Here is a 14,105-nt window from a genome sequence, read left to right on the forward strand (position 1 = left end):
GAAAAGCGCCATTATCACAAACCTTGTGTTTCTTCAAATCCATCGAATCATTTTCCAGGTTTCTATTAAAGCTACAACAAGCCCGGCACCATGGAAACAGCATACCGCCACCCTCATGCGCGGCTGACACACGTCCTTTTGTAATATGTAGATGGGAGCATTTGTACTGCCATCATTAAACAGCATTTTCTATTAATATCCTGCAAAATGCCAGCAAAACAGGCAGTGTCTGTTGGACATGGCGGCTCATTAAGTAATGATGTGATGGGAAATGTCACGCGAGCAGTGTGAATAAAGCTCTCGCAGCCACCAGCATTGAATCAGCTCAGATCATATCTGATTCAAGACAGGAAATTTGACAGCAATTATTTAACTTTTGTAAGATAGGTTCATATCTCCAGTTAAACAGTCCAAATGGAAAAAAAGAAGGAATACGTCGCTTAGCATTTTAATTGCCAGATGTTGCAATGGAATTTGATGCTTTCATCATGAACCTGGGGATAATCAATACATAATAGGTCATTAATACTGTAAAACAGAACATAACTTTGCCTGGCTTTTCAGGTGAAAACCCTATAGTTAAATATACAGTGTTTAAAGTGGTGGGTTGCCCTTTACCATTTTGTTTTTAAACGCAAAAAACATCATTATTATATATCAGAGAGATGCCTTCTGTTGTCATCTGTAGTCTTTGACTTCACTTCGTGTTCCCTTCAACAACTCTTGATCTCCTCTATCTCAACACCTAGATACTGTGTGTTTTAAATGAAATATGTTCTAAAAAAATCATTGAAATTTGGGAATTACTTGAAATTTAGAATGAAACTAACTAAAGCAAATATGGGTTTCCTTTACCTTGTAGCTTTGTCTCATCATCAATGGTTGTGTCTATACCAGTGTATAGGTAGGACAGGTGTCCAGTGCAACTGTTAGAATATTTGATGGGGCCATCGTTTTTGTTTTGAAAGTAAATGCTTCTCTTTGTTTACTCTTTTAAAATACAGATATGTATATATTAATAAAGTATGTGAATTGGCACAAAAGACTGCCCTTTTTGGGATTTTGTAATTCCTCCCTGAAAATGCATCTTCATGCATTAAAACACATAAGTGTAAGCTGTCCTTAAGGGCCTCTTTATGTGCTCAGGTTAGAGTGTGCATGGTTGCATGTGTATATGTGATTGGGTCCTTATAGTTTCCCTTACTATACTACATAAAATACATCAACGATGTGAACATTCCAGATGTGAAAGAATAGCATTTTAATGTGAAAGATATTTTTCATGTGTTGCATTGATGTGTATGTGTGTTGAAGTGCCATTCTTTTTTAGTGGCACCCCTAATGCACATACACACTTCTTCAGCCATAACATTATGGTGACCCATTGAATATTGAGTAGGTCCTTCTTTTGCTGCCAAAACAGCCCTGACCCATCAAGGCATGGATGCCACTAGACATCTGAAGGTATGATGTGGTATCTATCACCAAGCTCTCAGTAGCAGATCTTTTAAGTCCTGTAAGCTGCAAAGTGGGGCCTCCATGGATCAGACTTGTTTTTCCAACACATCCCACAGATGCTTAATTGGATTGAGATATGGAGAATTTGGAGTTGTTCTGGAGAGTGTTGGCATTGTCAACACCTTGAACTCATTGCTGTGTTCCTCAAACCATTCTTGAACCATTTTTGTAGTGTGGCAGGGTACATCATCTTACTGAAAGATGCCACTGCCATCAGGGAATACCATTTTCATGAAGGAGCGTACTTAGTAACAATGTTTAGGTGGGTGATATGTATCACGTAAATACATATGAATGGCAGGAGCCAAGGTTTCCCAGCAAAACATTGCTCAAAGCATCACAATGCCTCCACTGGCTTGCTTTCTTCCCATACTGCATCCTGGTGCCATCTCCTCCCCACGTAAACAGTGAACATGTACCTGGCCATCCACATGATGTAAAAGGAAAATGTGATGTATCAGACCAAGCCAGCTTCTTCCATTGATCCATATTCTAGTTCTGATGCCGATTGTAGGCACTTTTGTCTGTGGACACGGGTCAGTATGGGTCTAGTTATTACAATTTGGCCCTTGTCAAAGTCACTCATATCCTTATGCTTGACCATTTTTTTTTTTTCTACACATCAACTTCAGGGGCAATATGTTTACTTACTGCCTAATGTATCCCATGCCATTAAAACAAAGAATCAATGTTATTCAATTTACTTGTCAGTGATCTTAAAGTGGTTGAAACCCCTTACATATACCTAGTGAAGTGATTGGTCTCAGATAATACAGAGAAATGAAAAAAAAATCCTCTTGCATAAGTTGAACCTGTTTATCTGCAGCCCTCTCTTCTCTACGGCCTTCCAATACACACATTTTACATGACACCTTTACACTGAATGTCTCATTTCTGAAAAGAATGGCACAGGGATCTGAAGTCTCAAACTAAGGAGCTCAATGGTGAGAACTCTGAGCACCACCCCCTCCTCACAGTACATGGCAACATGTACAGCTGTAGCTGTCAGGCACAGGCTGTGTGCTGGAGCTCTCCTCCCCATCACCAATTATCTCGTGACAGCAGAAGAAGCTGTCAAAAGTAATGCAGATGGACAGAGGAAGGAGGCAGCAGAGAAAATGTACAATTGCTGTGGATAGAGACAAGTACACAGTATAGATGGATGTTATTTGTTCATATTGCATATGTGAGGTTTACAACCACTTTAATGTTATGACTGATCCTTCCTTGTATATAGATTAAAAAAATACAGCTGCCCTTCAGTGTGCCATAGATAGGCCCACAAATGCACATTAAGGGCCCTTTGAAAATGGATGGGCATAACATACACTATATTGCCAAAAGTATTGGGACGCCTGCCTTTACACACACATGAACTTTGATGGCATCCCAGTCTTAGTCTGTAGGGTTCAATATTGAGTTTGCCCACCCTTTGCACCTAAAACAGCTTCAACTCTTCTGGAAAGGCTGTCCACAAGATTTAAAAGTGTGTCTATGGGAATGTTTGACCATTCTTCCAGAAGCGCATTTGTGTGGTCAGGCTCTAAAGTTGGGCGAGAAGGCCTGGTTCGCAGGTTCCGCTCTGATTCATCCCAAAGGTGTTCTATTGGGTTGAAGTCAGGACTGGCCAGTAAAGTTCCTCCACCCCAGACTCGCTCATCCATGTCTTTTCAGACCTTGCTTTGTGCACTGGTGAACACTCATGTTGGAACACGAAGGGGCTATCCCCAAACTGTTCCCACAAAGTTGGGAGCATGAAATTGTCCAAAATGTCTTGGTATGTTGACGACTTAAGAGTTCCCTTCACTGGAACCAAGGGGTCAAGCCCAGCTCCTGAAAAACAATTCCACACCATAATCCCCCCTCCACCAAACTTTACACTTGGCACAATGCAGTCAGGCAAGTACCGTTCTCCTGGAACCCACAAAACCCAGACATGTCCATCGGATTTCCAGACAGAGAAGTGTGATTCGTTACTCCAGGGAACACGTCTCCACTGCTCTAGAGTCCAGTGGCGATGTGGTTTACATCACTGCACCCTACATTTTGCATTGCACTTGGTGATGTAAGGCTTGGATGCAGCTGTTCGGCCATGGCAACCCTTTCCATGAAGCTCTCTATGCACTATTGTTGTGCTAATCTGAAGGCCACATGAAGTTTGGAGGTCTTTAGCTATTGACTCTGCAGACAGTTGGCAACTTCTGCGCACTGTGCGCTTCAGCATGCAGTGACCCCACTCTGTCATTTTACGTGGCCTATCACTTTGAGGCTCAGTTGCTGTTGTTCCCAGTTGCTTTCACTTTGTTATAATACCACTAACAGTTGACCGTGGAATATTTAATAGCAAGGAATTTGCACAGATGGACTGATTGCACAGGTGGGCTCTTGAGTGACCTATTCTTTCACAAATGTTTGTATAAGCAGTCTGCATGCCTAGGTACTTGATTTTTTTACACCTGTGGCATTGGAGGTGATTCGAACACCTGAATCCAAATATTTGGAGGGGTGTCCCAGTACTTTTGTCATTATAGTGTATCAATGGGCAAACGCATACATCAATTCATGCATTGGTGTTGATAAGTTAAAACAGTATAAGGAGTAATGTCTGTCTTTTTACTTATGCAGGCCATAGATGGGTCGAAAATCGGCCGATTTTTCAGCCGAAAAAAAAAATCGGACGATTTTCGCACCGTTAATGGTTGGCCGTTTTTCTGGATTTTGTCAGATTTTTTTGATCGGTAAAGTTGGAAAAAAAGCGTCCGATTTTGCCGATCGGCCGATTTTCGCGGCAATGATGGGCAAATCGGCCGATCTTTTTACAGATAAAAAATCTGCGCATGAGCTGTGACCTGCAAGAAAAAGAAGAAGTAGAAAAAAAATAAAAAGAAGAAGAAGAAAAGAAGAAGAAAAGAAGAAGAGAAAGAAGAAGAAGAATTCCAGTCCGCTATTATATTTTACATTAAAAAGTATTGTGGTTGCAACAATGTGTCTATTTGTATCCGGAAAAAACATCTGTATCCGAAATGGATACATATAGATACATTGTTTCAATCACAATACTTTTTAATGTCAAATATAATAGCGGGGCTCTCTGCAGGGACAGAAGTAATTAAATGCCGGCCGTAGACGGGATGAAAATCGGACGATTTTTTTTACTGTTGGTGGTAACGTCAGCCTATTGAACGACCGATTTTTCGTTTTTTTGTTAAAAAACCATCCGGTTTTCTCCCCGTCTATGGCCTGCATAAGTGTACCTAAACTGATTTTAAGTTTTAAACAGAAAATTTTATATTTATCTACCCTTGCTTGTTTGCTATTAGATGTGGCCTATTTCCTGCTGTGCCAAGGAAGATTCAGTCATATATTGTATATATACATGGTAACATGTGGAGGTTATACAGTGATGGAGCAGTTATTTGTTGCTTCATCTTACAATTTATATGCCTGGAGCTGTCCTGGAAGTGGAACTCGCTATGCTTTCACTATAAGAAAGGATGGGAAGTGTGACTTAGAAGTGTGGAAGAAAAGGATGCTATCAATGAAAGGACTAAAATGTGTCTCATTTCTAGACTTGGAAAATTGATATTCATGTACTACTTACTATAAAGAGTGTTAAACACAGTAGTATTTTGGAATATTTTGTGATCCCATACACAGCATTTCAGCTTTTTATTTTTTCTTTGGCAGGAGTTAGTAATGCTGAACCTCGACCACCAGGAAAATCACCAAATTTCAGCATCAACTGGACAGTGGGAAGTCCTGACCTGGAAATCATTAATGCCACAACAGGAAAGAAAAGCTGCGGTGCTCCCTCTAGGCTCTGCAAATGCTTGTTATACGCTCGCTGGTCAAGACTTTATGGGAAGGTATGGTCTAATTTCTCAATTCTTCATTTCCAGAGCAATACTATTAAAAATGTATCATAGATTGACCTAAATATTATAAATCTAGGACTAAAGCAGGATGTGTAATTAGCAGCTGTTCTACTTCTCTTTCCCACTTCTTAGTTCAGATGGACTAGTTTATATCTCTTCCTTTAACTATATTAAATGCATATATGCATATGAGCTTCTGTTCATAATTTATATTTCATGTGCTGTTTTATGTAGAAGGAATTGATTATTTATACTACTTAGAGAGGATTGATCATGACTGCTGCCCAAAACAATTCACCAAGACACCCAACCATGCAATACTAACAGACTCTTCCCCCTCCTCTTTGGAAAGCCCTTAGCAAACATTAACTTTATATCGCTCATTGCCTATATAATGTCTCATATATATAGACCTGAATATCTTCCTGGCTGGATCAGGGGGTTTAACTTCACTCCCACCCCCACCCCTTCTTTTTACCTTCCCCCCTTTTTTTAAATTATTATGACCCGTACTGAATTTTTCACTCAAATACTGATCATCACCATTTAGTTTTTCTCTTCCTTGATTGTACAATGTTATTTTATTATCCTTTATGTTATCTCATTATCCATACTATGAAACATTTTTATATTACTGTTACATAGTTTGTCTGGTTGAAAAAAGACGCAAGTCCATCTGGTTCAACCAATAAAAAGGGAAAAAAGTTTTTTAAAATGTATAAAATCCTATATACACAACCCTATACCTACAGTTGATCTATAGGAAGACAAAAACCCCAGCATGACCCAATTTGCTCCAACAGGGGAAAAATTTCCTTCCTGACCCCCGAGAGACAATCCGATATTCCCTGTATATTCCCTGGATCAACTTTACTTATAAATGCTAGTATCCAGTTATATTTTGCACATTTAGGAAAGAATACAGACTCTTTTTAAAGCAATCTACTGAGCTGGTCAGATCCAGCTCTTCAGGGAGTATATTCCACATTTTCACAGCTCTACTGTACTGTGAAGAAGCCTTTCTGTATTTGGAGATTATATCTCTTTTCCTCCAGACATAAAGAGTGCCCGCTTGGCCTCTGTGATGATCTTAAAGTGAATAACTCTACACTAAGTTCACTATATGGACCACTTATGTATTTATACATGTTGATCATATCCCCCCTTAATCTCCTCTTCTCAAGAGAGAATACATTCAGTTACATAGTTAGTCTGGCTAAAAAAAGACAAAAGTCCATCCAGTTCAACCATATAAAAAAAAAAAAGTTATAATCCTATACCCACAGTTGATCCAGAGGAAGGCAAAAAAAACAGCAAAGCATTCTCCAATTTGCTCCTGCAGGGGAAAAATGCTTTCCTGATCCCCCAAGAAGCAATCGGATATTCCCTGGATCAACTTTACCTATAAATGTTAGTATCCAGTTATATTCTGTGTATCCAAATAAGAATCCAGGCCTTTTTTTAAAGCAAACTACGGAGCTGGCCAGAACCAACTCTTGAGGGAGTCTATTCCACATTTTCATAGCTCTTACTGTAAAGAAACCTTTCCGTATTTGGAGGTTACATTTCTTTTCCTCCAGATGTAAAGAGTGTCCCCTCTTCCTCTTATCTTTCCTCAAAGCCAAGCTCTTCCATGCCTCTTGTCAGTTTGGTTGCCCTTCTCTGCACTTTCTCTAGTTCCCCGATATCCTTTTTGTGAATTGGTGCCCAAAACCGAACTGAAGACTTACTAATGATTTGTACAGGGGTAAAATGATCTCTCTCTCTCTCTCTCTCTCTCTCTCTCTCTCTCGTCTATACCTCTTTTAATCCAAGAAAGGATTTTTCTCACTTTAGAAACTGCAGCTTGGCATTGCATGCCATTATTAAACTTATGATCTACCAGAACTCCCAGATCCTTCTCCACCATTGATTCCCCCAGTCAGGGTCGGACTGACAACTCATAGTGCCCCCGGGCAATAGGGGATCATGGGGCCCTCTCCTTGCCCAAACTCAAAAAAGCCTATGAAAAAGGTACCGGGGGCATCTCATGGGGCCCCCTACTGACCCCGGGCCCTCTGGCAGTGCCCGAATTTCCAAATGGTCAGTCCGCCCCTGCCCCCAGTTGTACCCCCCCTAGTATGTATGATACATGCATATTCTTAGCTCCCAATTGCATAACCTTACATTTATCAACATTAAACCTCATTTGCCACATAGTTGCCCAATTGAACAGTGCATTGAGGTTGGCTTTTAAATCGGAGATATCCTGTAAGGACGTTATTCCACTGCACAGCTTGGTGTCATCTGCAAAGACTGAAATGGTACTTTTAAGCCCAGACCCGATATCGTTTACAAATATATTTTAAAAAGGGGCCCAAAACTGAACCTGTTGTTATTACATTCATTTACATGTTACTGTTGTTTACTGAACATACTTTCTATATGTTTTTTCTGTAATGTATAATCTTTAAATAAAGAATGCATAAAAAAATTATATTGAATTGGGTGGTCTGGTGTTGTACCTGATATGTTGGTAGTCTGAAGTCATGTCTTTACAACATCAGCTCACCTTTGCAACTCAGAATTAAAAGTTGAAATTTTAAAACAAACCTATGTTTTGCCTATGAAGGACAAGCAACAGGTTTTCTTTAATTCCCTCCTCCCCAGCAATACCTACTCACCTTTCCTTTCCTTTGCTCCCCTGCCACTCTAGTCAGCTGCTGGGAGATGAAATAAGACATCCTGTGTAAGGCCTGCACCACTCAGAGCTTACAAAGATCTGAGGATTCTCTTCCCATCCCCATGGATCCCAGTCATCAATCGCTCGTGACGTCACAGGATAAAAGTCGACGAGTTGGTCACATGTTTTATGTTTATGCCTTTGTTTTCACTACATCTATTTACACATTTGCTTAAGGGGAGGTGCAAGTTAAGACACTAGTTGAGGGGTTTAATAATGGAAGAAGGGGTCAGTTTAACAGTTATAGTTAAAAAGGTTATGAGTTCAATCAGATTTAAAGGCTGAAAATACACCTCCACTCCAGTGGTGCAACATCCAAAAGCTCCCTTGCTGGCGCCAAATCTTTTTCCTGGCATCTTCTGGGTGCAATGCTATCTTGATTGGCCAGCATGGAGGACATAGTTACATACTGTAGCTAGCCAGGTAGAAAAAAGACACAAGTCCATCTTGTTCAACCAATAAAAAAATATAAAACCTCCATATACATAATCCTATACCCATAGTTGATCCATAGGAAGGCAAAAAAAAACAATAAAACATGACTGAATTTGCTCCAGCAGGGGAAAAATTCCTTCCTGACCCCTGAATCAACAATCTCTGGTGTTATTACCTATTAAACTAATATCCAGTTATATTTTGTGCATTTAGGAATGCATTCAGCTATTTTTAAAACAATCTACTGAGCTGGCCAGGACTAGTTTTTGAGTTCATATATCCCAGCACTTGGCAGATGCTAGATTTGTACATTGAGCTGCACATCTAAAACTTAAGTGTGAAGGAGCGCTTTATCGCTATGTGCAGAATATCGCTTTTGAGCAGAATGTAAAATGTTACTATTGTTACTTTTTGGAACCAAAAGCCACTGGCAGAGAACTAATAGCACCAGTCTGTCTATGCCACAAATGCACAGTTAATCAGATATGCTTAATTTCAAGTATATTTATCATTCCATGTGTTAAAATAAATATGGTTAAACATTTTCTTTGCTTAATATGTCACAACATGGTCTTAAAGTGATTCTAAAGGTAAGAAAGTCATAGTTACCTGCTCTGTGCAGTGGTTTTGCACAGAGCAGCCCAGATCCTCTTCTTCTTGGGTCCCCCACTGGCGCTCCTTGCTCCACCCCCCCCCCCCCTTTCCCGAGCGCCACCATAGCAAGCCACTTGCTCTGAGGACACTTGTGTGGGCTCACTCCAGAGCTACCTCTGTGTGCCCATTGACACACAAATCCAACTCGGCCCCACCCCCTACTCCCTCCTTACTGACTGTGATTGACAGCAGTGGGAGCTAATGGCCTGCTACCTCTTTGTCTAATGAGGAGGGAGAGAGCCAGGACTGCCACTGCTCTTGTGCACATTTCCGGATCGATATTGGTCTCAGGTAAGCATAAGGGAGAGGGGGGTAGCTGCTTGCAGATTTTTTTTTACCTTAATGCATAAAGTACATTAAGTTAAAAAAAACTTTCTCTCTTTAGAACCACTGAATTCTGAAAAAATATCCAGCATGCCTGAAAAGTTATAGCTGTCCCAGAGCAAGCGGTGGGTGGAAATCTGTAATGGGGGCACCTGTTCCAGAGATAACACTCTAGGAAGGCAACTCACCTGACTTTGTAGAGATTTCTTCTAACTTCCTGTTGTGTTCTGGGACAGGAAGTGAAGGAAAATCTGAACAATGGCACACAGATAGCTATAAATAAATTAATAAATAAACTGAAAAGGGTTTTAACCCTTTCCTGCTTTCTAAAAAAAAGTTTGGATTATACAAACACTTTAAAATGATCGCTGTAGGCATTTTGTTTTCTTAACTCACTGAGGCAACAAATAAGTAATATACTTAATGTGGAGTTACAGTCAGATCTGAAAAAAAATGTCAGCAGCTACAAAAACTATAGCTGCTGACTTTTAAGACACAGCTACTCACCTGTCCTACGATCCAGTGGTGTGTTCACACCAGTCGGGTTCACCGGCCAGCCGCTGTAATGGAACCGACCCAGACTGCGCTTGGGTACTTCCGTTAGAATACCGCTTCCCCGTCTGAACACCGACAACAGACACCACAGCTGACCATACAAGACTAAACGACACCAATCTTGAAGTAATCCAGAAGGTAGATTAGTTTTTCTGAACATAGATATAAGATATATACACTCAGAGGACAAGGGGACAATCCCCCCTCCCTGCATAATGATACAGGCTGGGGCAATCTACATTTAGTAACAAGAGATACACCAGCAGACAGTCCCACCAGGAGAGCTGCTGGAGACACCCCCCACCAAGCCAATACACATAAACACATACATCCCATAATAGTTTGCTCCCAAGCCTGACAAACAAGTGAACAATGGGATGCAGCCCCATAACACCAAACAATCCACAACCTCCACCCCACCTATACATGTCTACACACACTATTAGGACAGATCACCCTGTACCCTTAACAGGCACAGGGTGACTTACACATAATAGGGATATGGGGAGCTGAGACAGGGGTCTCCCCACCTCTCCAAAGTGAGTTGGATTCCCCACTCAAAGTGACTTCCGTCACAAGCGCCGACATCTTAAGTGTGGGCACCCGGCTGTGACTGCTTGAGGCTTCACAGCCGGGTGCCCACTGCGCATGCGTGAGTAGCACTATGCCTTGTGAATGGTCCCGTAGTCTTATGGGATCTGTCACGTGTCCAAGAAGACTGCGAGGAGGTGGGAGGGGGGACAACTTCTGCTTCCGACTGATAGGCAGTCAAAACGGAAATGGGAGCTGGTACCTGTCAAGATCGGGTAAACGCCTCCACTCCCCAAAAGTACCAATTTCTCACAGGGAACAGAGGACAAGTCCTTAAAGTGGAATGTCCCCTTTTGGGTGGAGCTCCGCTTTAAAAAGTTATATAGGTATTGTAGTGTTAATCAGCCAGTGACGTCTTGTGAACACAGATGACTGACCACTGACAAGATGGATTTTCTGATCGTTTGCAATAGTGGTTGGCAAGTGCTGGTATGTTTAGGGAAATTCACAATGTACTGTATTCTACAAATGTATGAATTTCTCGGAGTTGATTTGCTCACATTATTTTGGTGTTTTCATCTAATGAATAGACTAATTCACATTTGGCATATTTGCTAATTCCAATCATAAAATTGTTTTCGGTAGTGATCCTATAGACAATTATATATGATTAGTGGATTGCAGATGTCCCATAGGATGGCCAAAGATTCTCCCTGGGAATGACGGCTGACAAGTTGGAAAATCTTCCTGTATGCTAATGAGCAACTATGTATGTTTGCCTGAGGTGCAGGCTATCACCTCCTGGGAGCCAGATAATCAGGAGCTACAAAATCAGAAGCATTGCTTGCAGTTTCTGGAACATTTATTAAGAAATCTTCCCAATGGGGATGCATGAAGCAATAAAGAAAAAAAAAGAAAAAAAGAGTATTTGGCTGAAATGAACTGGTGGATGACGTTGTGAACCAGTGTACATACACATATCTCTTTTAAAGAGCCTTTTGAGAGATGTTAGGCCTGTTAAACCATGTTAGGCCTTGTTCACACTTAAGCTGGGGTATGGTAAAAATAGGCAGACAAGCTGAGGTTTTACCTGCCCTATTCCACAATCGGCCACCTTAAAGTAGTTGTAAACCCTTACATATACCCTGTGAAGTGACTAGCCTCAGGTGATGCACAGAGATTAAACGAATCCTCCTACATAAGTTGTACCTGTTTATCTGAGGTATTTTATTCTCTAAATCCATTCAAATGGCTGAATTTATAAAGCTTGTCTGACAATTCAGAAAACGATGGGAGAGGGGCGTAGAGCTGAAGTTACACTCTGCAGAGCTCAGTGAGGAAAGCTGATTGAAGGGAAGAGACACATCCCCCTGCACACAGCTCACAGGAACAGGAGTTGAGGCTGTAAATCACAATCAATCCTTCCGGTCACCATTTTTCTCTTGGTGTCAGGAAAACTTGTCAGAAGTGACTCATGCTGATAGCAGAGGAATGAGGCAGCAAACAGAAATAACACATAGCGCTCTGAATTGAGACAAGTACACACTATAGGGGGTTATGCTTTGATTGTATTTCATGTCTGAGGTTTACAACCATATTGAATGATAAGTTCACCTTTTAACAAAAAAAAATAAATGCGCACTTTTTTATTTTTTGCAAGTAAAAAAATGTGCATTTATTATTTTTTGTTTGTGGAGCCTCTAAAGCATTGCACCAGCGATCAGCAGATCGGTGATGCAATGCAGATCTTCCCCTGACCTGTCTGTATATCTGCTTGCTCCATATGGGCAAGCAGATACTACTGACAGGAAGGCTCATTGAACTACCATGGTGCTGTGCCCCGCCATGGTAGTTCATTGAAAACTACAAGAAAAGGCTGCTGGAAATTGTAGTTTTCTCATTCACAGAATACTGTGAATGAGTGACGCGGCCGGGAAGGTGGAGCTCTGCACGGCCATGTTTTTTTAAAATTGTGGCAGCTAGCGGGAAGGAGATGATCCCTCGCTAGCTGTCACAATCGGGGGGTGCGAGGGCCGGTCTGATCATAACATGTTACGTTACACCCTGAATATGGGTGTAACACAGGGGCGGACCGACCATTTGGAAACTCGGGCACTGCCTGAGGGCCCAGGGTCAGTAGGGGGCCCCATGAGATGCCCCTGGTACCTTTTTCATAGGCTTTTTTGAGTTTGGGCAAGGACACAGGGGCCCCATGATCCCCTATTGCCCGGGGGCCCCATGAGTTGTCAGTCTGCGCCTGGTGTAACATGAAACATGTTGCAAAAGGTGAACTTATCCTTTAGGCTTCAATGGCGGCTGGATGGAGTGGTACATGTGATGTCGAGTTCAGCGAGCAGTACCACCACCAAACACAGCACTTTAAGTGAATGGGGCTGCTATACAAGGACACTACAACCATGTGTAGTGCATGCAATTGTGGAGCAGTGATGCGGGCTTTTCATGATTAAAACAGGTGGTGAGTAGGAGACATATCACCCTCCAGCCGCCTGTCAACTGCCCTATGAAAAGGGATCCATAGTGGATTGCTTTTCAGAGGAGCAGCAAAGGCTACTGCAAGTGTGAACAATCCTCTGGTGAATAAGGCCGCCATCATCTCTGCAATAAATAATTTTTTGTTAATGCCGATTCAAAATTTCAGCCAAAATACAGATTTAGGCTGAATTGATCATTTTAAAAATGGGTAGGTAAGCGCTGTGCAGCAGGGGTGTCCCTAGGCAGGTGCGGGGGGTGCGCTCCGCAGCGGGTGACACTTATTGCACGGGGTGACACCGGACCTGCTCCACGAAAAGGTACGTTTCAAAGCAAGCTGACGATCCCCACAGGATGGATCAGATCTTCAGATTGAGCATAATGGATCGGAGTCTGATCCATTATGCTCCCCAATCCGCAGATCCTATCCATCCTGTGGGGATCATCGGCTTGCTTTAAAACTTACCTTTTTGTGGAGAGATCGGTTAACCCCGTGTAGGTTGCAAGTCGACGATCCCCGCAGGATGGATCGGATCTGTGGATTAGGGAGGATAATGAATCAGACTCCGATCCATTATGCTCAATCCGCAGATCCAATGCATCCTGCGGTGATCGTCAGAGGGGGTGTCACCAAGTGTTCCGGCACCGTGTGACACCAACCCTAGGGACGCCCCTGCTGTGCAGCACTAGACTTGCTCCTAAATAAAGGAGGAATAAACGTCTGAGCATCCCTTGTCTTTTGTTATACTGCCTCACCTGCACATAACAGTAATGAATGCACATTACAAGGCAGACTGCAGTCTTCAATATTTAGTTTTTCTTCATAATAATAGTAATCAAAGCAAAGTTCCTTCCCAGCAATTCCCCAACACTCTCAGGTACTTATCACCAGGAGAGATAAATAAAAGCTTATGTGCATTACCGACAAACGCATTTTACACACTCCGTTAACTACACGGATGTCTCAGCCTGCATTTAACAATCCTATACTCTGATATTTA

The 14,105-nt window shown here is 41.9% G+C and overlaps 1 protein-coding gene across 1 annotated transcript in view; it reads left to right on the plus strand.

Annotated features, from left to right (window-relative positions):
• ADARB2 (adenosine deaminase RNA specific B2 (inactive)) overlaps window positions 1–14,105 on the plus strand; it is a 748,635-nt gene that overhangs the window by 714,213 nt on the left and 20,317 nt on the right. The window contains exon 10 of the mRNA XM_089668727.1: window positions 5,206–5,384. Coding sequence (XP_089524853.1) covers window positions 5,206–5,384 — 179 coding nt within the window. The remainder of the gene's footprint in view (window positions 1–5,205; window positions 5,385–14,105) is intronic.

The sequence above is a fragment of the Staurois parvus genome, unplaced genomic scaffold (genome assembly GCF_062004578.1).
Source record: "Staurois parvus isolate SC_StPar_1 unplaced genomic scaffold, SC_StPar_1.0 ptg000061l, whole genome shotgun sequence".
Classification (NCBI taxonomy): domain Eukaryota; kingdom Metazoa; phylum Chordata; class Amphibia; order Anura; family Ranidae; genus Staurois; species Staurois parvus.